General features: G+C 42.6%; 1 protein-coding gene across 10 annotated transcripts in view; it reads left to right on the top strand.

Moving 5' to 3' along the window:
* DST (dystonin) overlaps window positions 1-25,029 on the top strand; it is a 470,805-nt gene that overhangs the window by 250,054 nt on the left and 195,722 nt on the right. For all 10 annotated transcript variants that reach the window (XM_057698598.1, XM_057698604.1, XM_057698599.1 and 7 more), the window contains one exon: window positions 13,208-13,374. In XM_057698598.1, coding sequence (XP_057554581.1) covers window positions 13,208-13,374 — 167 coding nt within the window. The remainder of the gene's footprint in view (window positions 1-13,207; window positions 13,375-25,029) is intronic.

Genomic DNA, 25,029 nt, shown 5'->3' with positions numbered 1-25,029 from the left:
AGCTCGGGTTAAATAAGGTCCTTAAGGGAGGGCAGCAGATGGCAGTAGCTGAGCTAACTCATGGCACAGCCTCCCACGTTGATGAACTGTCAGAGTCCTGAAGCAGATGCTGTGAGCCTGGAGCAGGGGGTGATGTGTATAAAAGCTGGTGTTCATCTGGAGAGGATGAGTGTTACCAGCAGAGGTGGCAGAGGCAGAGCACGTTTGGGGACAGTCTGCACCTTCTGCAGAGACCCCTTCTTTGTCTGACTCATGTGCTCCCTGGACTTGTGACAGGGAATCCTGCCTTCCCCCTCGAGCTGTCCCCATAAAGCATTCTTCTTTCTTGAGTTTCACAAATCCCACCTTTTCGCAGTCTTCTGATGTTGCTCTCAGTGAAGATGGTGGTTTTCTGTTTCTAGCTCAGTGGTTCTCTCACTAACCGCATGTAAGTGTCACCTAAGAAGCTTTTACAGAATATAGGTGCCTGGATGTCAACTCCAGTGATTCTAATATAATGGATCACTGTGGGCCAGTGATTCTGATGGTCAAGTGGTCTTATGGTCAAGACTAGGGTGCTTATTACGCTTCATATTCTCAAGTGGACCCCAGGGAATCATCTCAGTAGAATCATCTCAGATGAAGCCTTATCCTGGATTTAATTGAATCGAAATATCTCTGATGGAAAGTGAGAACACTGCGTGTGTTTCAGGCACCCTCTCACATGTTTCTTGAAAACATGCTGAATTCTGAGAATCAGCTTCACCCTTGTTTTCTCCTCATTGTGGGTTTCTGACAAGCAGTTTCTGCCAAGCTTCGCTTCCAGAGAGCTGTGTGCCTTGGATGCCTTCTTCATTTCTCCAGGTCTTGGCTTCATTTTCCAAAAAAGGGGGGATGTGGGACTGGTTGATGGCATGACTGTTATTAGGATTGGTACTTGTGGAGTCCTGCTACGTGCCAGACACCCCCCACGGTGAGGCTTAACCACCACGAAATGGTTCTATTCTTCGCTCCATTTACAGAGGAGGACAGGGAGCCTCAGGAGATGTAGTGACTTGCTCAAGTCACTCCGCCAGGACGTGGAAGGGCTTGGATCTCACCCAGAATGATCGCTGAGCTGAACTCTGAACTGATGTCATTTCCCTACCTTCCCCACATACAGCTCTTTCCCTTTTAAATTCCTACAAATCCATATATTTCACTGCATCCCTTTTTGTGGAGTGTTTTCACCCCTTCCTATATCCGTCTCTTCTTTGCTTCCTCTACCAGACATTTATTATGTGCCTGTTATACATTGAACTCACACGAGGCACTTATATCCCCTTGTTTGCTCATCACAAGTGACGGGGATGGTGGCTATAAACTTAGTCACCTGAAAGGCTGTGGGGTGAGGATGCTGAGTATAGTTGTCCCCCTCTGTGTGTGGGGGATTTACTCCAAGGCTCCCAGTGGAGGCCTGACCCTGGATAGTGCTGAACCCTCTGTGTGTATGCTGTGCTGTTTCCTGTACTTACGTACATGATGACGTTTAATTTATACGTTAGGCACGTGAGGGGAATGTGCCAGCATCACTGCTTTTGCACTTTGTTATTAAGTAAAATAAGGGTTCCTTGAACACAAGTACTGGGATACCCCCAATAGACAGTCTGATAACCAGGACATTTACGAAGTGACTAGCGGGATGATTCCCGATGGGGGTGGGATGGACCTGGACGGTGTAAGATCTTATCCTGCTCCTCAGAGCATCGTGCCATTTAAAACTTAAGAATTGTTTATTCCTGGAATTTTCCATTGAATATTTTCACACAGTGGTTGACTGCGGTCATTGAAACCACAGAAAGCAAAACTGTGGATAAAGGGGGACCCTGGTCATTTTAATGTCCCGCCCTGTCTGAACTCTTTTCATCCTTCGGTGAATTGCAGTAACGGGGCAGTGACGTAAAGGAAAGAAGCCAAGAAGAGAAAGGTGGGGAGGGGTGTGGTTAGGGTACAAATTACATTATCTGCATCTGAGTAATGATGAGTTGGATATTTTTATTAGTTGACTTTCCATATTGTAAAAACTTACAGTAATTGAGAACCATCTCAAAATATTAGAATAATACATAATTTCAGCCTCACTGAAATGTAATATTTATTCAGTATTTTTTTCTTTAACCAAGTCTTCTGTGAATCTTAGGCTATAGAATCATACTTAGGATTCAAGGACTAGAATAAAATCTAATTGTTTCTCCTTTTCTGTGGTAGCGTTGCTCTATAGATCTTGAAAGCAAAGGTTATTTGGTTTATAGTTGACTAATTAATATTTCTTTCTGAACCATTTCATCCTTTTTAATAAAAATGAGTTTACAGATTTTTAAATTTCTAGTCTTCACTTGGATTTCATAACCCAGTTTATGAAAATTTAGTTATAAAACCATTGCACATAATTGGGGTATGTATCAGCAATAGAGTGTCTCTGTCTTTTCAGTTAAATGAAGGACACGCCAAAGTTTAAAATGCTTTGCTATACAAGAAAAATAGTTATATCTGTGTTAATTTTCCCCCATGATTTGAATAAGAAGTAGATGAGCATTTGCTAAAGAAGCCATCAGTGTAGAGCATCAGCGCTTGAACTTTATCAACTTTTTGCGTTTATCCTCAATTTAACTTTTCCTTTTAGGGAGGCAGTTTTTTAACCAGATAGAATTTTCAAAATATGTGTGCTGTCTTTGCAGTTAAGAATATTTTGTGGAACCTCTTCACACATTTTTGAAACTTGGCAGCAGACACTAAAAATGTGTTGATTGCATTGGTTTCTGCCAAAATAGTTGAAACATCATTGAAGAGATTGCCTTTAGAAGCAAACATCTTGGCTTGGAAATATTTGCGTGTTTTGACACATTCAATATGGAATTTGCTTTTTCCTGACTACAGTGTCAAGCAGTGTGAGCAAAAAAATTTTAAGGAATAATCCTCAGTCTGGTGCAGTCACTTCCGCTCCTGTGGGCAGGCACTGTTCTGAACCATGTGTGCGTGTTGGCATCTTGGTGGGAGGAAACCAAGGCCCAGGAAGCAGTGGAGTCCGGGATGAAACCCAGGTCACCACGCTCCATGGCTCTGCAGCGATTTTCCTCCCAGTGATAAACTTTTACTCTTGAAATGATGATGTTAAAAGAGATGGAAGCATCTTGAGATCACCTTTCCAAACTGCTGCTTTCATCCTTGTTAATACCCGAACTCTCTCAATTAGAGCATAAGCTCTCGTTTATTTTAACAAAAATATATGAAGGAAGTGAAATTCCTTGGGTGATACTCATATCTTGCCAGTAGGGATTTGGATTTTGCAGGGAAGAGCATTTGACAACTACCATTCTCGTACCCACTGTGTATCCCTTAAATCATTTTTTGCTTTTGTAAAATGAGCTGGTTCCTTGACGGATAAAACTCTTCCTGAAACGCTGTAGGGTGTTGCTATAGATTTGGTGAGGCAGAGGAAAGGGGACTCAGGAACTCTTGAATCAGAAGAGTTAAATTTTTTTTTCAGTTTTAATTTTTTTATTGAGATGTAGTTGATTTATAATGTGTTAATTTCTGCTGTACAGCAAAGTGATTCAGTTATACATACATTCTTTTTCATATTCTTTTCCATTATGGTTTATCACAGGATATTGAATAGAGTTCCCTGTGCTCTACAGTAGGACCTTGTTGTTTATCCATCCTATATATAAAAACTTACATCTGCGAACCCCAAACTCCCACTCCATCCCTCCCCCAACCCCATCCCCCTTGGTAACCACCAGTCTGTTCTCCATGTCTGTGAGTCTGTTTCTGTTTCATAGATAAGTTCATTTGTGTCCTATTTTAGATTCCACATATAAGTGATATCATATGGTATTTGTCTTTCTTTTTCTGACTGACTTCACTTAGTATGATAATATCTAGTTGCATCCATATTGCTGCAAATGGCATTATTTTGTTCTTTTTCATGGCCGAGTAGTATTCCATTGTATATGTGTACCACATCTTCTTCATCCATTCATCTGTGGATGGACGTTTAGGTTATTCCCATGTCTTGGCTATTGTAAATAGTGCTACTGTGAACATAGGGGTGCATGTATCTTTTTGAATTATAGTTTTATCTGGGTATATGCCCAAGAGTGGGATTGCTGAATCATATGGTAATTCTATTTTAGTTTTCTGAGGAACCTCCATACTTTTCCACAGTGGCTGCAGCAACTTACATTCCTACCAACAGTGTAGAAGGGTTCCCTTTTTTCCACACCCTCTCCAGAATGTGTTATTTGTAGACTGGTAATTCTGACCGGTGTGAGGTGATACCTCACTGTAGTTTTGATTTGCATTTCTCTAATAATTAGTGATGTTGAGCAGCTTTTCACGTTCCTCTTGGCCATGTGTGTGTCTTCTTTGGAGAAATCAGAAGACTTAGGTTTAACGCAGGTCATACTTTCCACGTCTGTAAACTAAGGTGGTTTCTTGTTCCGAGGATTCAACGAAGTAGTTATGTGGGAGAAAGACTTCAGAGGCTGTAGGTGTTTTATAAATTCTGTCTCACCACTGTCTTCTGCTTCTGTAGAAAAGAGGACACATCTGCTGTGAAGAACACTTCTTTCTTTCCTTGGACAAAAGGCATCCTTCTGCACCAGCAGAGCTGCCTCCCATCCCCCAAGGCCATTCTTTTGACCATTTCTTCAGCAGATGTTTAGTGAATACCTATAATGTGTCCGACAGTATGTTTCTCTAATTCTACCTTTCGCTTAAAATTCTGTCAACCTGTTGGAACAGAAATAACCCCTGGGAGGGACCAAGTCTTGAAACTAGTATGTTTATTTGCGGCTCATCCAGATGCATCCTATTGCAGCAGCTCTGGAAGACGAGGAAGGACGTGAGTCTAGGGGCAGCCCTGCTGCTCTGAGGTGAGGTTGGCAGTCAAGGGCGTGTGTTTGGTCTAGTGAGGGAACCTCTGTGAACCCTGACGCTTGGTTCCTGTGAGAGGTCCAGGGGTGGGCCCTCCTCTGAAAACGAAAAGTGTTCTCTGTAGCTGCTGCTTTGCCAGCGTAGAGGCTGGGAGGCTCCAGGAGGAAGGTTCTTGACCTCAGGGTTGAGGGAAGCTGGGGGCTGCCCGTCCGTCACCCCTGACCCTAACCCAGCCTGGGTGCAGCCATCTCCCCAGCATTGAGAGCGAACACCCCCCTGGGGCTCCTCAGGAAAGATCGGTCTGAGTTGTAAGGATAGATTTCTTTTCTAAATGTGAAGGAGGGATTTCATCTTCCTCTTGCAAATTCGGAGCTGTAGGTCCATCGCCTCGGCCCCTGCCAGCTTGCATGCCGAGACCCTGGGCAAGTCCCATCACCTCCTTTGACCTCAGTTTGTTCACCAGTGAAACCAGGGAGTCGCCAGAGGGCTCTGTGACCTTCCAGTTTGAGTTCCCCAGATTCCTTAAGCCTTTACTGTATTTATAGCTTCTCTAAGCTCAATTTCTTGGTTCTCTTCACCTCAGAGATGTTGCCTTTCTGGTGTTATACGTCGGTTATTTAAATAGTAAATTTGATTAAACTCAACCGTTTCAATAAATTATACTTATTTTAAAAATTTTTAAAAAATTTATGTTATTTGCTTTGTATAGAATAAAACACAGTAAAAATGTGAATAATCTCCTAGGAAGTATGTGAGTCAGCTTTGAAAGTTGGCTGTTGGTTTGTCCTCTCCTCCCTGCATGCCAGAACCATGACAACATCCGTAAAAATCGGGTGTGGCTGTCGCCTAGGCATCTGGCGGCATTGACTTTGCTCAGAGGACTTTCAGGCTCACAGCCTCAGCTGACCAGCACGGGGAGGCTGTGGCAATTCCCGCAGCAGGTAGTGGGCCAGCCTGCTGTCAGCTGGGAGTGAAATCAGAGCGAGCTCTCAGATGGCTGGTTTTCTTTCATTGAAAAGACGTTTCAAGTCTGTGTCCTGGGTCAGGTTTGTGAAGTGGTTTTACAGAAATGATTTCGATGACACTTAGGTAACGTTGGCCTCTCACTGAGTCATTTCCAGGCCTGCACTCACTGCCGGGTACTCCTTGGATGGTGGGCCGGGTGTTTGGTGATTATTGGAAAATGAGGTTAATTGGAAACCATTTACTTTGTAAGATGACAGGGTTTACGCGAGAGGCTAAAACCCATTCGTACCAAAAGAAGGCATGACACGTGTTTCTGATCCTCCCTTCCCCCTCCACCCTCCTCCCTCTTTTCCTTCCTCCTTTCCTCCTCCTCCCCCTACTTCCTTCCTCCTTCCCTCCCTCCCCCCTTCCCCCTCAGTCCTCCCCTCCCCGCCCCCATCTCCTGCCTCTTACTCAGCAGATGGTAACTGAGCAGCTAGTCTGACCACATTGGGCAGGGTGTGGGGAGGATGTTCCAAGGGGAGAAGTAGCCTCAACAGAGGCCCTGAGGAGAGAGGGAGTGTGTGGTGCACATGGCCTGACGTGCGTCTGGTTTGATCGTGGAACAGAGGAGAGTGGCTTGTGTCTGGGCAGACCAGCCGGGACTGACCTGAGTTAATGTGTCTGCAGAAAGAGGGGGGGCAGATGTGGGGCATTGCGGCTGGTCAGGAGACTGCTACTAGTCCCGACACTGAGGCTTAGTTCCAGAGGGAGGGGAAGCTCTCCTGAGCCCGTATTGTTGTAGGTCTATCACGACTACGTCTTAAAAGGTGTCGGTATTGACACTGGAAACGAGAGGTGATGGTCCTGGCTAGTTACTTCAGCTCATCGTTGGCCATCGGAAAGGGAGGAAATGGGACTGTGAGACCCTCCTCTTCCTTGAAGATAGTCTGAGGCGGCTCATGCACTCCTGGAAGCAGGTGCTTCTGTCTCCCCAGGTTCGTGGGAAATTTGCAGATGAGCAAGTTTGGCAGGACTGATGCCTTAGCGAGGTCAGGATGGGGAACTGGAGGGCAGACCGATGACCCCCGTGCATCTCTCAGTGCCTGACCCCCTCCCACGCCCACCACTTCCTCCGTTAATATTCCACAAACCATCTAATTTCCTTCTTCCCTGCCAAAACAGAGTCATGAGAAAGAACGCCCTCCCTTTTTGTCTGGTCACCTCTCCTTACTTTTGTGGAGTGATTGGGGTGGAAGCCAGGTCTCAGTGGGTTGAGGAGTAAAGATAATAAAGATGATAAAACACAGTGTTTTTTTCCAGTTGCTTCACTGAGAAGAGAGAGAGATGGTGCTTAAGTACAGAGGAAACTGGGTTTATGAAGGTTATTTGTTTTTATTTATTTTAGGGTGGAAGAGACTTGGGTACCCTACATGCTCCGAGCAAAGACCAAATGAAGGGAGGGCCACTGACAGTGAGACCCCTGCCCCCGCCCCGGGAGGTGGAGGATTCACAGGAGGGAAGCAGGTCAGGAGGAGGCAAAGGTCAAGGTGACAGAGCAGGGCAGCAAGGGGCTCTTATGTGTGTTGCTGCTTTCTCTCTAAAGAAGATGAAAAAGTGAAGCCAGGCATGGAAAGAAGAGGGGGTGGGGTACGAGTTTGGGGCACATGGTGAGGAATTGACCGAGATGCTGTGAGGGAGAGAAAAAACGGCCATTTAGGACACGGAGACGAAAAGGCAGGTTTCCTGGAGCCCTGGGCGGAGATCGGAGCTGGGATTCATGGAGGAAACGGTCCTCTGCGTGGTGGTGCGGTTTCCGTTTGTTCAGGTGTATACTTGGGGCAAGCGTGGAGAAGACATACCGCTGCCTGGATCAGGGTTGAGGTTCGGCTGGGCCGTTGCAGGGCGAGGACAGGGTGAGGGAGTTGGGGATGGTGGTTGAAGTGATGGATCACGTGGTGCAGACCAGAAGGGGAAGGAGGTAAGGAGAGCGGAGGGCTCAGAGACGGGGCAGAATCGGGCCAGTGGAGGAATGAGAGACTTGCTGAGCCTGGTGGTTGGTCCAGCTGGAGTTAGGGAATGAAAGTGCTGAAAGAATGGGTGTTGCTCTCAGAAGGTACAGACCTGAAGTAGACTAGATCGGGTTCACGGTGACAAGATCCAGGCTGTGGCCGCAGGTGCGTGACCGGCTGATGTGGAGGGAAGACAGAGGCCTGTGAGGGTGGGGCGCTGGGTGCAGATGGGGACACCCAGCCAGGTGTCAGACCACTGGGGAGTGCGGGTCATTGGAGGATAGGAAGAAGGTGGTGGCACGAGGGTGACCTGTCAAGTGAAGGCGAGGTTTTGTGGCCGCGGATAATGGTTTGAAAACTACTGGTTTTCTTCATGGGGGGAGTTAGAAATACGTGCCCTGTCCGTGGGCCTGGGGATGTCCAGGACTTGAGTTAATGCAGTGCAGTGGCGGTGGGGGGGCTGGGGTTCTTTAAAAAGGAAGAAGCTGTGTAGGGTAATGAAGCTGTAGGGGACTTTATCTCCCATGGAATAGATACTTCTGGAAATTTGGGAGTGGAGGCAGTCTTGGTCGGGGAGATGAAGCAGAGATGAAACGCTGCCGGAGAGGCTCAGTGGGAGGAAGAACTTGCACTTGGGTGGCAGCCAGCAGTGACCCAGATGAGAGGCATGAGAGCTTCCAGTTTCTGAAGGGAACTTGGGTCTGAAGTATTTTGTTTGTGTTGGATGCTGCTGACAGATTGCTGGTGAGAGGCTTGAAGCAGCAAATGCTGCTCATGAACTTCTGGTGGGAGAAGCTGACATTTGTAGAGTTTTCTACCTGCCCAGGCCCTGTGCTAAGCACAGACAAGATAATGTGGATTATCTTGTCTAAACTTTAGAACTACTCTAGGAGGTAGATATTATTATGTCAGCATTTCAGTTTTAAAAATGAGGAAAATGGATTTTAGAGAGATGTGAGTAGCTCTAGGTCTTTTTTTTTTTTAATTGAAGTATAGTTAATTTACAATGTGGTGTTGGTTGTAAGTGTACAGCAAAGTGTTTCAGTTATACATATATTTAACTTTTTTAGATTCTTTTCCATTATAGGTTATTACAAGATACTGAATATAGTTCCCTGTGCTATACAGTAGGTCCTTGTTGTTTATCTCTTTTATATATAATAGTGTGTATATATTAATCCCAAACTCCTAATTTATCTCTCCCCACTTTCCCCTTTGGTAACCTTAAGTTTCTGTTCTATGTCTGTGAGTCTCTTTCTGTTTTATAAATAAGTTCATTTGTATTACTTTTTTTAGATGCCACATATAAGCGATATCATATATTTGTCTTTCTCTGTCTGACTTACTTCACTTAGTATGATAATCTCTAGTCCATCCATGTTGAGTAGCTCTGGATCTTAATCCCATTAGCTGTTGCAGTTGGGATTTGAACCCAGGCAGCAGGAGCTGAGCTCTTCTCCGATCTCTGTGTGCCTCCAGGATTCAAAGGGAGGAGCCTTGGTTCCTTCCTGGAATCTCACCTGGCCTGCCCTTGATGGAGGAGTCAGGCTGTTTTGCTGAGTGCACAGGTGGTACATTAGGAGTCATGAGTGGCAACTGCAGACTTAACTTTTAACATTTGGTTTATTTTTCTTTTTAATTTTGTTTGCTATATGATCAAAGATGTATCATGAAAAGTTTGATACATTCATTTAGGTAGTGGCTAGTGGTAACAGTATATCTAAAATGCCTTGATTTCCCTGTGGGGTTAATACTCAGTTAAGTAGAAATCCCAGGAGAAGCTGAAAGACTTAACATGATAGTGGTTTTTGATATGTTAAAGTTTAGTTCATAACATATTTGAATATACCCATTAAAACTATAGTGTTTAAAACAGTATATGCATGTGTGATGGTCTGATACAGCGTGTGTGTGAGTAACATGCTGAAATATGACTTGGGAACCTTTGGGAACTTACTTAATAACATAGATTATTTTCTCCTGGTTGATGTTTAGCCATTTTCAGACTTCTAAACTCTTCTTCCTTAATATCTTCCCTTGGGTGTGCTGGACAGTGCTGCAACTATTAAACCTACCCTGTGGTTGAAATGTGTTGGCAGCCCTTATTAATAGGCAGTTACCTTTGTGACTGCACTGGCGTGGAACATTCTTGACCTGGCAGAACCCAGTCCCTGCCTCTGCCCTGCTATGGCCCTTTTCTTTATATAGCTGTAAATACCACCCATGTAGCTCCTGTGTCCTCAGCGTTCCCAGAAGCTGCTGATTATATATATGTATATATTTAAATTTTATTGAAGTATAGTTGTTTTACAGTGTTGTGTTCATTTCTGCTGTACGGCAGTGACTCAGTTATACATCTCTCTATATATACGTTTTCATATTCTTTTCCATCCTGGTTTATCACAGGCTATTGAATATAGTTCCCTGTACTGTACGGTAGAACCTTGTTTATCCATCCTAGGTATACTAATTTGCATCTGCTAACCCCAAATTGCCGGTCCATCCTTCCCCCACACTCTTCCCCCTTGGCAGCCACAAGTCCAGAAGCAGCTGATTTTATAATCTGTAAAGCCTCTTGTGAAATTTTACCTAGAGGTTCAGCTTTTCATTTACAGTTTGCTAGGTTCGTTTTCCTGAACTTTGTTTTCAGAGATTTCATTTAGTTTGAGACAACAAACTTGGAAACTTTATTTTTTACCCCTTTTCCAAAGAGAATTGGGAGAATAATAAAGCCAAGTATTTGCTTCTCCCTTTGTCCAAAAAAGAAGTAAAATAAAAAGTAACAACCACAGCAATAAAATAGCCAACAAACTGAGAGTGTACTTACTGTGTGCCAAGCATCACTCTGTGTCCACGTGGTTGAATTCTCACCACACAGTATAACGACTGTTATCATCGCTGTGTTACAAGTGAGACAGCTCTCTTAGAGCAGGTAAATGTGTTAAATGTGCAGGTGGTAGAGGTGGGATTTGAACTCCTGGTTTGTGCCGGGAAGGCTCGGCAGCATGAGTTTAGGGCAAAATATCAGTTGGAAGTTGGGCAGTTTTTCTGCTCTTTTTTCCCCACGTTTAAAAAAAAAATTACCACAGGGGAAACGCATGGGGAGGTATAAATTAGGAATTTGGGATTAACAGGTACACACAACTATATATAAAAGAGGTAACCAATAAGGACCTGCTTTATAGCACAGGGAACTATACTCACTATCGTATAATAATCTATAAGGGAAAGGAATTTGGAAAAGAATGTATAGGTATGTACCTGAATCACTTTGCTGTACACCTGGTACTAATACAGCATTGTACAGCAACTATACTTCAATAAAATGAAAACAAAAACAAAAAAATCCTTCCTGTGTGTTCTGTATAACATGCTCACACACACAGTTCTTTGCCATGCGTGGAGATGAGCACAGATTCCTAGGAAAGATGACTAGATTGAGACACCCGTTCACTTTCAGATCCAGCTGTGGCTGGGAGTAAGCTCCCTGGCACTGCTGCCTCACCCGGTACGGGATGGAAAGAGGCCTCTGGGCCTGCCTCCCCTCCACAAGGTGCTGGCAGGGCTGGTAGGCTTGGGGTGGGCTTAATTGTCACGCGTTCCTGACCCAGGTCCCTGGGTTGGCTCCTAGTCCTCTGGCTCCTGGGGCAGCGGTAGGAATAGAGCTTTCTGTTTGCACCCAGCATTGCCCAGTGTAAAAGGCTTTCTTTGTTTTATTTTACTTTTTAAAATTTTAGTTGATTGACAATATCATGTTAATTTCTGCTGTAGAGCAAAGCTACTCAGTTATTATATTATACATATATTATATAGATGTTCTTTTTCATATTCTTTTCCATTATGATTTATCACAGGTTATTGAATACAGTTCCCTGTGCTCTACAGTAGGGCCTTGTTTATCCATCCTGTATATAATGGCTTACATCTGCTAACCCCAAACTCCCACTCCATCCCTCTCCCACCCCCTTCCCTTGGCAACCACAAGCCCGTTCTCTATGTCTGTGAGTCTGTTTGTGTTTTGTAGGTAAGTTCATTTGTGTCCTATTTTAGATTCCACATATAAGTGATATCATGTGGTGTTTTTCTTTGTCTGACTTCACTTAGTATGATAATCTCTAGGTCCATCCATGTAGCTACAAATGGCATTATTTCATTATTTTTTATAGCTGAGTGATATTCCTGTGTGTGTGTGTGTGTGTGTGTGTGTGTGTGTGTACCACATCTTCTTTATCCATTCATCTTTCTAGGCTAAGGGCTTTCTTTACTCTGTGTTTTTATTTTAAGTTTTCTGCTTTTTGTTGTGTGACTACCTGTTTGGACCTCTGCCTTCTGTGTTGTTTTTACAGTCTCTTAGCCTCTCCGAGTTTAGACTGAAAAGAGTCCTAAACATTTTCTGCTTCTGCCTCCTCTCTCCTCGTTTTATAAATGAGAATGTTGACTCACAGACGTGAAATGATGTGTTCAAAGCTGTGGGACTAGCGGCCAGGACTAGCGGCCAGGACTAGCGGCCAGTGTCGTGACTTAAGGGGTTTTCTTCCTGGTGCAGGATGACTTGCCCCTGCTCCGTCTTGCTTCCCATCTGACCCTGGCTGGCCGCCTGTCCTCTTAGTCCCTTAGCTTTGCTCCTGCACTGACTGAGGGAATGGTTGTTTGCTGGTGTTCATCCCAGATTGGGAATCACCGTGTGACCCCTGCCAAAGTCACTTGGTACTGTAATGTCATCATCAGCAGGTTAAGTAAGACCCTTATCAAAGGATGACTTGCAAATGTAATTTGTGTGAACTGGTGACCTGTTTTATTATCGTTTAATGGAAGAGACTTTAAAAAATTAATGAAAACAAAGTATAGATACACATTTCCCACTGAGTAAGCTGAATAAGGATTCATGAGAAAATTAGAGAGACTTCAAGTCAAATTATTATGTAATGGGGTTAATTGGAGAGGGTGCTGTTTTCCTTCTCTGTTCTTTACGCAGAATACCTGTTAGATCAAATTCTGCTCTGCAGGTGGTAACATAGATTAAGAGATTCTACTTTGATCCATTTGAACTTGGAAAAATATGTGCTTAAGTTATTCTAACAGATCTGATTAGTAAAGAGGGAGAATTTTCAACACTGGGATGTTTTGGAATGGAAAAAAAATGAGATGCTTGGGTTAAAGCTGACTTTTCCATCCGTTAACCTCTTTGAAACTCAGTTTCCCTCTGTGTCAAATGGGGATATATACTCATCTTACAAGTGCGAGTGGGAGGATTAAGTAAAACAGCACTTGTAAAGTGCTTGGCACATAGTAGGCTCTTAATCTGCATTAGCTTCCTTCCTTGCTAATGGGTTAACATTTTCTGTTCTGTTTAGATATCTGATATCCATGTTACTGGTGAGTCAGAAGATATGTCTGCGAAGGAGAGGTTGTTACTGTGGACACAGCAGGCCACCGAGGGTTATGCAGGGATACAGTGTGAAAATTTCACCACCTGCTGGAGAGATGGAAAACTATTTAATGCCATCATTCATAAATACAGGTATGGAATTTGTTGGTTTTTTTCCCTCTGACAAATCAGAGAAGTGTTTCTTTCATCTCCAAATTTTACAATAACCTTTTATTATCAGAGAAGCAATACATATGCATGGCAGAACATTAGAAAATACAGGTGAAAAAAATCACATTTCCACTACCCGGCTATCATCACTCAGACACACAGAGCTGTGGTACGTCTTTGGATTTTATCAGTGACTAGCGGACAGTAAGCTCTGATATGTAGAATCTGTAGGTAGAGGACCAAGATTGTATATATAGAGAACTGATGGTTAGTGCGATCAGGGTTCAGACTAAGCCTCACAGGTTTCCATATCATACTCTCCTCATTTAGTTCCTCTAGTGAGTAGCTGGGTTTAGTGATGGCCAACTTTGGGGTGGTAAACAGTTTCCTGGTGAGAACTGTTAACGACAAGATCTGAGTTAGCACTGACACAGCACCTGCTCAGTGCCAGGTGCTCTCCTAAGCAGTTGCCATGTATTCATTTACTCATTCCTCACAACATCCCTAAGGGAATCTTGTCTTCCCCGGGTTACAGATAGAAACTGAGACCAGTGTAAACTTCAGGTCGCAAAACCAGCAAGTGTCGGGCTTGGGATTCCAACCCAGGTGCTTGTTTGTTGAGTCCATGCTCCTATTGCCTTATAAGAAGCGAAATCCCCGGAAATTCTTTACTGAAAATGACATACTGATCTCAGTTATTTTTCTAAGTTTTGTAAGAATTATGTCATCATTGAAGAACTGAATATCTTCCTAGAGTAAGCTCAAGCTCTCACTCACTAAACTGACAAACTTATTTGATTGTAATAAAAAAATAATTAGGTGGAATAGTTAATATTTTGATAACTGTCTGCATGTGAGGCCTTCTGTTAAATGCTTTCCTTATGTTATCTCACACACATCTCCCAGAGTCCCATAAAGCAGGAGCTGCTGTCGCCCACTTGTACAGATGGGGAACCTCAGGTTTGCCAAGGTCACAGTGCTGCCAAGTTGCAGAGCTAGGTTCTCTCCCAGTCTGTTTGCCTGGAACCCCATTCCTCCCCCCCTTCCCCTTTCTTCCTTTCCTTTCTCTCCCCTTTCTCCCCCCTCTTTTTTATTTTGTTGGAGACTTTGACATCTATAGAACTGTACTGAGTCTCCCATGGGGCCACACCCAAGAGCCCCCTTTAGATGCTCTCATAGTCTGCTTCCTTTATGGGACATTTCAGTAGAGGTAGGTGTAGGTTGCTGAGTTAAAAAGAAAAACCTGGATTGACTTGCCTGCACTTGCCCGGAAAAAAGTGCCAGCTCTCCTTGAGGGGCGCAGTACCACGAGGGTTTAGTGGTCACAGACTGTGTGATGATCACACTGTGTGTCCCATGTGAATTAGAACACAGGCCGTGGGAAGGCTCACTTGTTCTGTACCTGGGATGGAAAGGGCTTTGAATGACATTATTTGGGTTGTTACAGCAGAGGATGGGTGTCACAGTGCATTATGAGGGTGTGCTCTGCTCTCTGAAGCTTTTTATGTAGAAGCAAAGCATTTAGAAGCCAACTATTCTTCTAAAATAATTGACTTTTTTTTTCCTGTGTTTTTTTAAGCTCTTTACTGGAATATAATTGCTTTACACTCTTTTACCAGCTTTTGAAGTACACAAAGTGAATCAGCTGTATTTATACATATATCCCCATATCCCCTCCCTCCAGTGACTCCCTCCCACCCTCCCTGTCCCCGCCCTCTAAGGCATCACCCATCATCCAGTTGATCTCCCTTTGTTATACAGCAACTTCCCACTAGCTATGCAGATGCAGAGAATGGACTGGAGGACGTGGGGTTGGAGGGGCATGGGGGGTGGGTAGGGGGAGCTGGGATGAAGTGAGAGAGTAGCATAGATGTATTTACACTACCAGCTGTAAAATAATTGACTTTTAAAAACAATTAATCTCCAGGCACTGTCTCTTCAATACTTATGAGGGATTATGAGTACCTATTGATATATACCTGCTGTGCATTTTTATACTTAAGTAAGTCACTGTTGTCTCAAAGATCCTAAAATTTCCTGTTTAATGTTACAGAGCTCACGATGCTTTAGGAGAGAATTTGGATCTGGTGAATGTGATTTGTTTTGAACTCTTATTTTGGCAGAGTGATCATTTTAGAACATTGTTTAGCTTTAACTTTTTTTAAACTTTTTTTTTAATTGAAGTATAGTTGATTAACAATGTTGTGTTAGTTTCAGGTGTACAGAAAAGTGATTCCGTTACATGTGTATCTACTCATTTTCAGATTCTTTTCCCTTATGGACTATTATGAAATATTATGTGGAGTTCTGTGTGCTATACAGTAGATCCTTGTTGGTTATCTATTTTGTATATAGTAGTATGTTTAGCTTTAACTTTGAACTTGGATTTCCTAGAAGTGTGCTTTGTTTTCCCTTGTTAGAATTCATGGGGAAAATGCTGCATGTCAGTTTTAAATGCTTACAAGATTTCTTTGTTGCTAAGTTTTGTTAAGTTATCCCATGCCTAGAATATTACTGTGGTTTCTTTTACTAGAAGAAATCTTTTATCTGTAGAAACGTATTTTGTTTTTAGGTCCTTGGTCCTTTCTTTTTACTCAAAAAACAATTGAGTACTTTTTTTTCTAGTATGTGTAAGAATTAGACAGGTGGTGTTGAGCTCCACGGTTTTGTTTGTTGAATGCCTTGATTTACTCAAAGACGAAAGAGACAAAGTTATGAACAATTAAGAAATCAGTGTTAGCGGATTTTTGGCTATTGGGCAGCAGTAATCACATTTGGAGAGTAGTGTTTTATTTGAGTTGTCTTCACTTGACAATTATTCTCAAATTTTGTAATGTATTTATTTGGATCCTCTGTGGAAACATATCCACTTAATTGGGCTTTTTGGACTTTTTTATTTATTTATTTATTTTATTTTTATTTATTTATTTATTTTTTTGGGGGCGGTACACCAAGTTCAATCATCTGTTTTTATACACATATTCCCTCCCTTCCTTGACTCCCCCCCCTCGAGTCCCCCCCACCCTCCCCGCCCCAGTCCTCTAAGGCATCTTCCATCCTCAAGTTGTATAACAAAGGGAGTCCAACTCGAGGATGGACTTTTTTAGATAAAAAGTTTTATTATTTATATGAATTTTATTTGACTTCTGTAATAAAAGTTATCTGAGGTGGCACATGGGTTTGGTTTCTCCTCAGATGTCAAGTCTAACCATATAGGATACTTTGTTGAGAAAACCCTTAAGAAGGAGGGAAGGCTTTACCGGAAACAACCTGTGATCGGGGCAGTGGATGGAGAGAGGGGTGTGGTTCCCGATGTGACAAGGTCACCTGCCCTAGAGAGAATGTGAGAGATTTCTCTAGAGATGAGAAGGAAAGCAGTGTTTGTTGTTTAAGAGTAAACCAGTTTTGTTTGTAATAACTGATTTAGTAAGGCTTTTTGTGTACAATTGTCCCCTGGTATCTGCCAGGGGGCTGGCTCTAGGACCCCCACAGATGACAACATCTGTGGATGCTCTAGTCCCCTGTGTAGCACGGTGAAGTGTTTGCATATAACCTCACTCAGCCTCTGTATACTTTAAATAACCTCTAGGTTATTCTAATACGTAATACAATGGAAGTGCTATGTACATGGTTGCCAGCACACACAGCAAATTCAAGTTTTGCTTTTTGGGAGCTTTCTGGAATTTTTTTTCAAATGTTTTTGATCCATGGTTAGTTGAATTTGAGGATGTGGAAACCGTAGATACACAGTGCCACCTGTACGTAATATCTTCTAAGATTTAGAATCAGGATCTGAAATGGGAAGAGTAAGAGCATCCTTCAGATTCCGTATTAATGTGAACACTGTCAGCAGCTGTGGGTGAAGCACGTTAGTTTGGATTGTCTAGCCTGTTTCTGTTCGTGTCCCACATAGATTATGACTTTTGAAAGTGTAGAGCATGTTTGTTAACCCCAGTAAGCAGCATTTTACGAACAGTTTACTAACTTTTATTCTAAAAGTGCCGTGGAGACTTAGCTTTCTAAAATTCTGTTTTTTGAAAGAGCTATTATAAGAAATAAAAATGAAGAGAAGTTTGTGTAAGACTGATTTATAGATGGTAGGCACTAAAAATGCTCCATGGAGGTGAAAAGAAAGTAACTGTCACATAGAAGTACCCAAGAAGTAGATGCAGGATGTTGATCAGGTATCAGTTTCTGTCCTGCCTGTTTTTAATATATGATAGCTTTTAAAATTATCACAGCCCTGTGAAATAGATGGCACTATTTCCATTGTTACCAGTTTATTATCAGATTGTTAAATTATTAAACTGAGGCCCCGAAGGTAACTCATATGCTCCACCTCACATACCCTTTTAAATAATTGCTCTGGATTCTCAAGTCCTCGTAAACTTCCCTGTAAATACTTAGGTGACTTCCTGTAGGCAGACTACATATCAAGAAATGGAACTGTTGACCAGAGAAGCTGTGGTAGTGCATCCTTAAAGACTAATGATATTCAGCAAAGGCAGGTGAAAATTCTTGGTGGATTTAAGAAGTTGTTGCCCTAAAACTGGGTTCGCCTTTTGGTGGGTGACCAGCCAAAAGACACAACCAAACTAAAGATCGGGAAGGATTTATTATTACTTGCAGCAAGTAAGGTGAACACCGGGAATCTTTCCGAGAAACAGTGTCTCCCCAAACAGCAAAACTGGGGAAGTTTTTTTTTTTTTTTTTTTAAGAACTTTTATTGAGATACAGTTAACAGACAATAAACAGCATATATTTAGAGTGTACAATTTGGTATCCCAATCTCCCAATTCATTCCCCCTCAACCATTCCCGCTTTCCCCACATGGTGTCCATATGTTTGTTCTCTACATCTGTGTCTCTATTTCTGCCTTGCATTTCCTCTTTCATAGTTGTTAGCATTTGCCTTATGTTTTCAGGTGCTCCTGTATTGGGTGCATATATATTTATAATTGTTATCTCCTCTTCTTGGATGTATCCCTTGATCTTTATGTGATGTCCTTTCTTGTCTCTTGTAACATTTTTTTATTTTAAAGTCTATTTTATCTGATATGAGTATTGCTACTCCAGCTTTCTTTTGATTTCCATTTGCATGGAAGATCTTTTTCCATCCCCTCACTTTCCGTCTGTATGTGTCCCTAGGTCTGAAGTGGGTCTCTTGTAGACAGCGTATATATGGGTCTTGTTTTTGTATGCATTCAGCCAGTCTGTGTCTTTTGGTTGGTGCATTTAGTCCATTTACATTCAAGGTAATTATTGATATGTATGTTCCTGTAACCATTTTCTTAATTGTTTTGTTTTTGTTTTTTTAGGTCCTTTTCTTCTCTTATGTTTCCTGCTTAGAGAAGTTCCTTTAGCATTTGTTGTAGGGCTGGTTTGGTGGTGCTGAATTCTCTTAGCTGTTGCTTGTCTGTAAACCTTTTGATTTCTCCATCGAATCTGAATGAGATCCTTGCTGGGTAGAGTATTCTTGGTTGTAGGTTCTTCCCTTTTATCACTTGAAATATATTGTGCCACTCCCTTCTGGCTTGCAGAGTTTCTGCTGAGAAATCAGCTGTTAACCTTATGGGAGTTCCCTTGTATGCTATTTGTCGTTTTTCTCTTGTTGCTTTTAATAACTTTTCTCTGTCTTTAATTTTTGTCAATTTGACTACTATATGTCTTGGTATGTTTCTCCTAGGGTTTATCCTGCCTAGGACTCTCTGTGCTTCCTGCACTTGGATAGCTGTTTCCTTTCCCATGTTAGGGAAGTTTTCAACTATAATCTCTTCCAATATTTTCTCGGGTCCTTTCTCTCTCTCTTCTCCTTCTGGGACCCCTATAATGCAAGTGTTGGCGCGTTTAACATTGTCCCAGAGGTCTCTTAGGCTGTCTTCAGTTCTTTTCATTCTTTTTTCCTTATTCTTTTCCGCATCAGTGATTTTCACCATTCTGTCTTCCAGCTCACTTATTTGCCCTTCTGCCTCAGTTAATCTGCTATTGGTTCCTTCTAATGTATTGTTCATTTCAGTTATTGTGTTGCATATCTCTGTTTGTTTGCTGTTTAATTCTTCTAGGTCTTTGGTAAACTTTTTGATCTTGGCATCCAGTCTTTTTTCAAAGTCCAGGATCATCTTCACCATCATTATTCTGAATTCTTTTTCTGGAAGGGTGCCTATCTCCTCTTCATTTAGTTGTTTTCCAGGATTTTTATCCTGTCCCTTCACCTGGTACAAAGTCCTCTGCTTTTGCATTTTCTCTATGTTTCTGTGGCTGTGGTTTTCAATTCTACAAGATGAAATGCTGCTGATACTGCTTGATACTGCTGTCTGCCCTCTTGTGGAGGAAGCTATCTAGGAGGCTGGTGTGTACTTCCTGACGGGAGGGACTCTGGGGAAGTTTTAAGCTGAGGGTACATGCACATTCATGAAGGTGCTTGGGTGATCGACAGAGCCCAAGCTTTAGCTGATTGAAGTCAGGAGGATCAGAATAGGTCAAGATCATCCTCCCTTAGGTTCTAGTTGATGTGGTTGTTGAGTATTTCAGGCTAATCTTCACCATTGAAACAGAACTGAGGGGTCTTTACAACTGATGTATTATCTTTGCTGTTGTTACTTCTCTTGCCTGATAACGGGAAATGTTTCTGCCTTCTTTTGTTCCCTTAATATCATTATTTACTGAGACCTGTTCAAGGGCAAGTGCTGTGGCCGGGCTTAGGTCACAAAGTGGCTTAGACCAAAAATGGCTTCTTTTAAGCCAAGAAGGCCATGCTTGGTTTTCTTTCTCCGGGGACCCCCTACCCTATCTGCTTACAAAATGACCAAGTGGTTAGAACCATATATAACTGCCAGCTAAGATCTTGGTCCCTTGTAAGAAATTAATCTTAGGAAAGCATTAATTGTTTAACTTGGAATCAGCCATCTCTGAATATAGCATCACCAACAACTATAATGTACTGAGGAAAACGGTAGATAATAAAAGGATATTAAAACACTTAGGACCAGTAAGAGCAAAATCACAAGTGAACTGTTCTGTAGTTTTAGTGTGTCATGATATCCTGCAGAGGGTGCGTAGCCTGGGTTGTACAACGGATAGTGATGCTGAAAACTCAGCCTCTGTGCACTGGCGCTGTTGCCGTAATAGTGGCTACTCTGTGCACCGAGGCCAAATAGAAACACAGAGACAGAGATTTTGGAGGAAGAGAGAGATGGCTTTATTTTTCTGCCAAGTAGAAGGGAAGACACAGCAGGCTAGCTCCTCAAGAACTGTGGGTCCCCTCCCCCCTCGGGAGTCGGGGAAGATTTTATATGTGGGGCTCACAGTCTGGGTAAATGATAAGAGTTCAGGTGGTGAGGATCTTGCATTCTTTTCTTCTGCAAATTCACGGCCAAAGCTGACATCAGGCAGCGCAGCATCCTGGTCTGGTGTCCCTGCAGTTATCGGCCCATGACCTTCTTTCTGAAATGAAGAGTGCTACAAAGGAGTGTAGGGGTGGGGAAGAAATGCCAGGTGCAAGGTGTAATTCGTATGGAGTCAGAGAGTAATCAGCTTTCTGAAAAAGATGTCTAACTACAAGTGTTTGTTAGTAGTAACAGCTAAAGAATAACCAGGATCGATTAACCCTTTCAGGCCAGGTTCTCTTTCTCCTCTAGCCTGTTCGACGTTCTTTTTGTTTTCCTTGCTCTCAAGAGGAAAAGGAACAATCACTGCTATTTGCCTTATAACAATTTCCCTCACTGCTAGTTCATTCCCTCTATATCAGTGGAGAAACTCACTTCTATTTGTATTGCAACAGCGCCAAACTGAATCTCGGAGACAAGAGTTTTGGGTGAAGTAGAAAAGAGTAGCTTTATTGCTTTGCCAGACAGAGGGGGCCACAGTGGGCTAATGCCCTCAAGACTGTGTATCCCAACCCAGGAGGATTTGGGGAGGAGTTTTATACAAGTGGTTCAAGAGTGGGGTTGCTGAAAAGATTAGGGTGTGTGCAGGGCCTGCATGCCTTTAATCTGGTCTCAGGTGATCTCCTAATCTTGATGAGCTTCTCTGGTTCCTTTTGTCTAGCCTCAGGTGGTTTTCTCTGGGAATGAAGAATGCTGACATCTTCCATTTTGGGGGGTTTAGTTCTGCAAAGAGCTCAAAGATACTGTTCTGTGTATCCCTTGAGGGGGAACCAGGACCGCAGGACCCAGGGCTGCACTGTTGTTTCTTGGCGGCTCCTCCCTTGTCTCTGCATCCCCTCCCTTCCCTGACAGCAACTGTTCGAATCTGCCCTTTGGGGCTCAGGGAGGTCATGGGGGCTGGAGTCTGTTCCCTACAAACAGAAATGCTTCCGTGCCCAGGAGCCCCACAGTGTCCTGCTTGGTTTCAGTAGTAAGGAGGATAAAGTAATATGATTTAGTAGAAGAGATTACAAGGGATGGTTCTGTGGGTTCTATTTAAATAGATCGCTGATAAGTACATTGTTTTTATATTACTTCTGTCTTAGGAAATTCTGTTCCTAATTCCTTCTAGGAACGTTCATTTGTTATATTCAGTTTTCAATGCAAAGGGTTCAAATAATAAAAATACCACATATCTATAGTAGTTTCTGCTTGTTTTGTTTATATAGTGTAAATTTTCTTTAAAGCGTATTAAAATCTTTTCACCAAAAACCACAACTGGTAAGAAATCTTAGGTAAATAAGCCTCACGGTTGCTCCTCACCTTACTTTTCATTTGAAAGAATAACAAAGCAGCCTTGGATTTGATGGACTTAGCTGAAAAGGATGTCACAAGAGCATTTGATGAGAAAGGAGCTTAAAAGCGAGAGAGGACGAAGCGGAATTAACTGAGAACCAACAGCCAGGGGATTCTAGGAGTGTCCTCTAGACACAGGGCCGATTGTTAAGTCACCAAGAGTTAAGACAGACACAGGAGAGTGAAATTCCTGACAGGAGCGCTTGTTCTTTAGAGGCAGGTACTACAGCAGAGCGTTCAGCTGAGACTTCTGTGCTCTCAGGTATGCTCAGACACACAGGAAAATGGACGTTTTTCTTTCCGAGAAATAAAGCTCTGATTTCCAAATTGAATTCAGCTCCCAACTTGTCTGACTTTTTCAGTCTCTGCCCTGGAACACCAGTGAAAGCCAGGTTCCAGCTCAGCAGCATCGCTCAGTGTGAAAACATTTCTGCCTGACAGGCAGAGACACGAATGGGTGCCCACGGGCCAGAGCAAACAGCACAGGCTGTGCAGCGGGCCCGGCGAGCCTCAGGTGGCCACACGTCAAGATGCTAATGAGTATGTCAGGACTGAAATGCTGGCGGTGTTTTGCAGAGAAATTATTTCAGCTCACTAGTTGCTGCTTGTCCTCTTCTTGTTCTTCATTTATCCCATTCATTTCTTTAACTCTCCTTTTCAAGCCCCCAGCATTCTTTTCACAAGCATGTTTGAAATCTCTTACCCAAGTGAGACTCAACATTTTTGGAACAGGTTGTGTTTTAGAAGCATGCCATTTAAATATTTTCTAATTAGGCAGCCAGGAATTTTGCACTTTTCTGAGTGTGTAGTCGGGTAGCAGTGATTTTGTTCACTGTTTGCATTTGGAATTAGAATGTAATGGGACCGTGCTGTTGCATTCTATTACATGTTTAAAGGTGCTGTAATTGGGAAGGTGAGGCTGTGAGGCTGTGGTCAGAGTCATCGCCTTCCATAGGACCTGGAGGCTGTGATTCAGCCTCATACCTGGATTCAGTCACACCTTACAAACTAAACTGGATTGGACTGGTTTAACAAGGGGAGGAGGCACTTTAGGGTTTGAAATGTTCCCATAGGAAGTTGGATTAGTGTTGACTAGGGATTTCTTTTCTCTCAGAACCTGGTCTGCCCTCAGGCCCCAGAACCCAGAGGTACAAGGGTGTGTGTGTGTGTGCACACACAGGTAGGATTTGTGTGGCCACGGGCTAGGCACAGACTCACAAACATTTCAGTCTGTGAGGCAAAATCAAATTGCTCGTTTACCTTACCAAATAAACTTAAAGCACTCAGACTCTGAGGGCATACGTGGGTGGCTTCTAAACACTGTCACATTCTAAGATCTGTAGGGAGCTCTCATGCATAGCTAGTAATGCATCTGTAGCCACGAGAGGCGTGTGAATTAGTGTCCATATCCTGTGACCACTTTTAGTATTTTTCTGTGTATTTTTACATGCAGTTTGGGGACTATAGTTTAGCATGTAAGTATTTAGAAGAAATATCTGCTTATATTACTTTCTTTTTGTGTTCCTGGCCCTCTTGCCCAGGTTAATTTACAGAAATTCTCTACCATACTAATCCTTTCATTATTCTATGACATAGATCCTTGTAGATAGAAAGTAAGGCATAGCCTCAGTTCTCCTAGTTGCATTTTTGAGTCAGAAACTTAAAAAGTGACACAGCCGTAATAGGAAGGTGGCTCACCTGGCGGGCCTCACCATGAAAGTTTGGTAAATTTTATAGCAGTTTCTACACCAGGCCACAGTCCTACTTTTTCTTATATCTGTGATCAAAAACAAAAGCAACCGATAACAACAACAAAAAAGCAGAGATTAACATAAGAAAACATTTCAACAGAATAAGAGGGTATGTATTGAAATGTGTTTCTTTTTCCAGATTCCCAGACCCTTACTGCAGAGGCAGCTGTTAAGTTTCTTTCCTATTCTTCCAGAAATTTTCTATGCATATCCAAGCGCCTATTTTCCTTTTTGGCAGGGAGGATCAGTTTTGCTGAGGTATAATTTACGTTACCACCTAATCTTTAATGTTTATAATCTTTTCCAAAACGCAAATGAAAGAATAGCATATGCTATTTCACATTTTTCCCCTCGGTTTATTTTTGCACATCTTTTTATATCAGCACAAATAGCTTTACCTTATTTATTTATTTATAAATAAAGATTTATTTATTTATTTATTTTTGGCTGTGTTGGGTCTTCATTCTGCACGGGCTTTCTCTAGTTGTGGCGAGCGGGGACTTCTCTTTGTTGGAGTGCATAGGCTTCTCTTGTTGCAGAGCATGGGCAGGCTTCAGTAGTTGCAGCATGTGGGCTCAGTAGTTGTGGTGCATGGGTTTAGTTGCTCCAAGGCATGTGGGATCTTTCTGGATCAGGAATCAAACCTGTGTCCCCCGCATTGGCAGGTGGATTCTTAACCACTGCACCACCAGGGAAGTTCTACCTTATTCTTTTAGGTGCTGCATAGTATTCTGTTGTATGGATATAACAGAATTTATGTAATAGTGCTTATTCATGGACATTATATTTTTTGCTATTAAAAGATATTGTACTAAACTTTGTGCATGTCCCTCTGCAGATGTACGACTGTGTCTGTAGGATAAGGTCCTGGAAGTAGGATTTGTGGGTCATTTAAAGTTTTAAGACTTAGGTCTGAAATGCCTACCAAGAGAGTTGCATTGATCTGTAGCCGTCTGTACTGTACTGTAGCATCCCCTCCACGCTGCCTTTGAGAAAGACATGTTTCCTTACTTTTTCATTGCGTTCTAGCAGATCTAAACCCCTTTCATTTTTAATTCTTCTTTTTAAATTTACCCCTTTATTCATAAATTAATTTTCTTCAGCTTTTAAACTTCATGCCAGAGCTAAAAGGGCAGGCCTGCCTGTCCCTCTGTTTGGTGTACCAGG

This window comes from Hippopotamus amphibius, chromosome 11 (genome assembly GCF_030028045.1).
Source record: "Hippopotamus amphibius kiboko isolate mHipAmp2 chromosome 11, mHipAmp2.hap2, whole genome shotgun sequence".
In the NCBI taxonomy this organism is placed as follows: Eukaryota; Metazoa; Chordata; class Mammalia; order Artiodactyla; family Hippopotamidae; genus Hippopotamus; species Hippopotamus amphibius.
The sequence above is the reverse complement of the archived record's forward strand: the minus strand, read 5'-3'. Positions and strand labels throughout refer to the sequence as shown.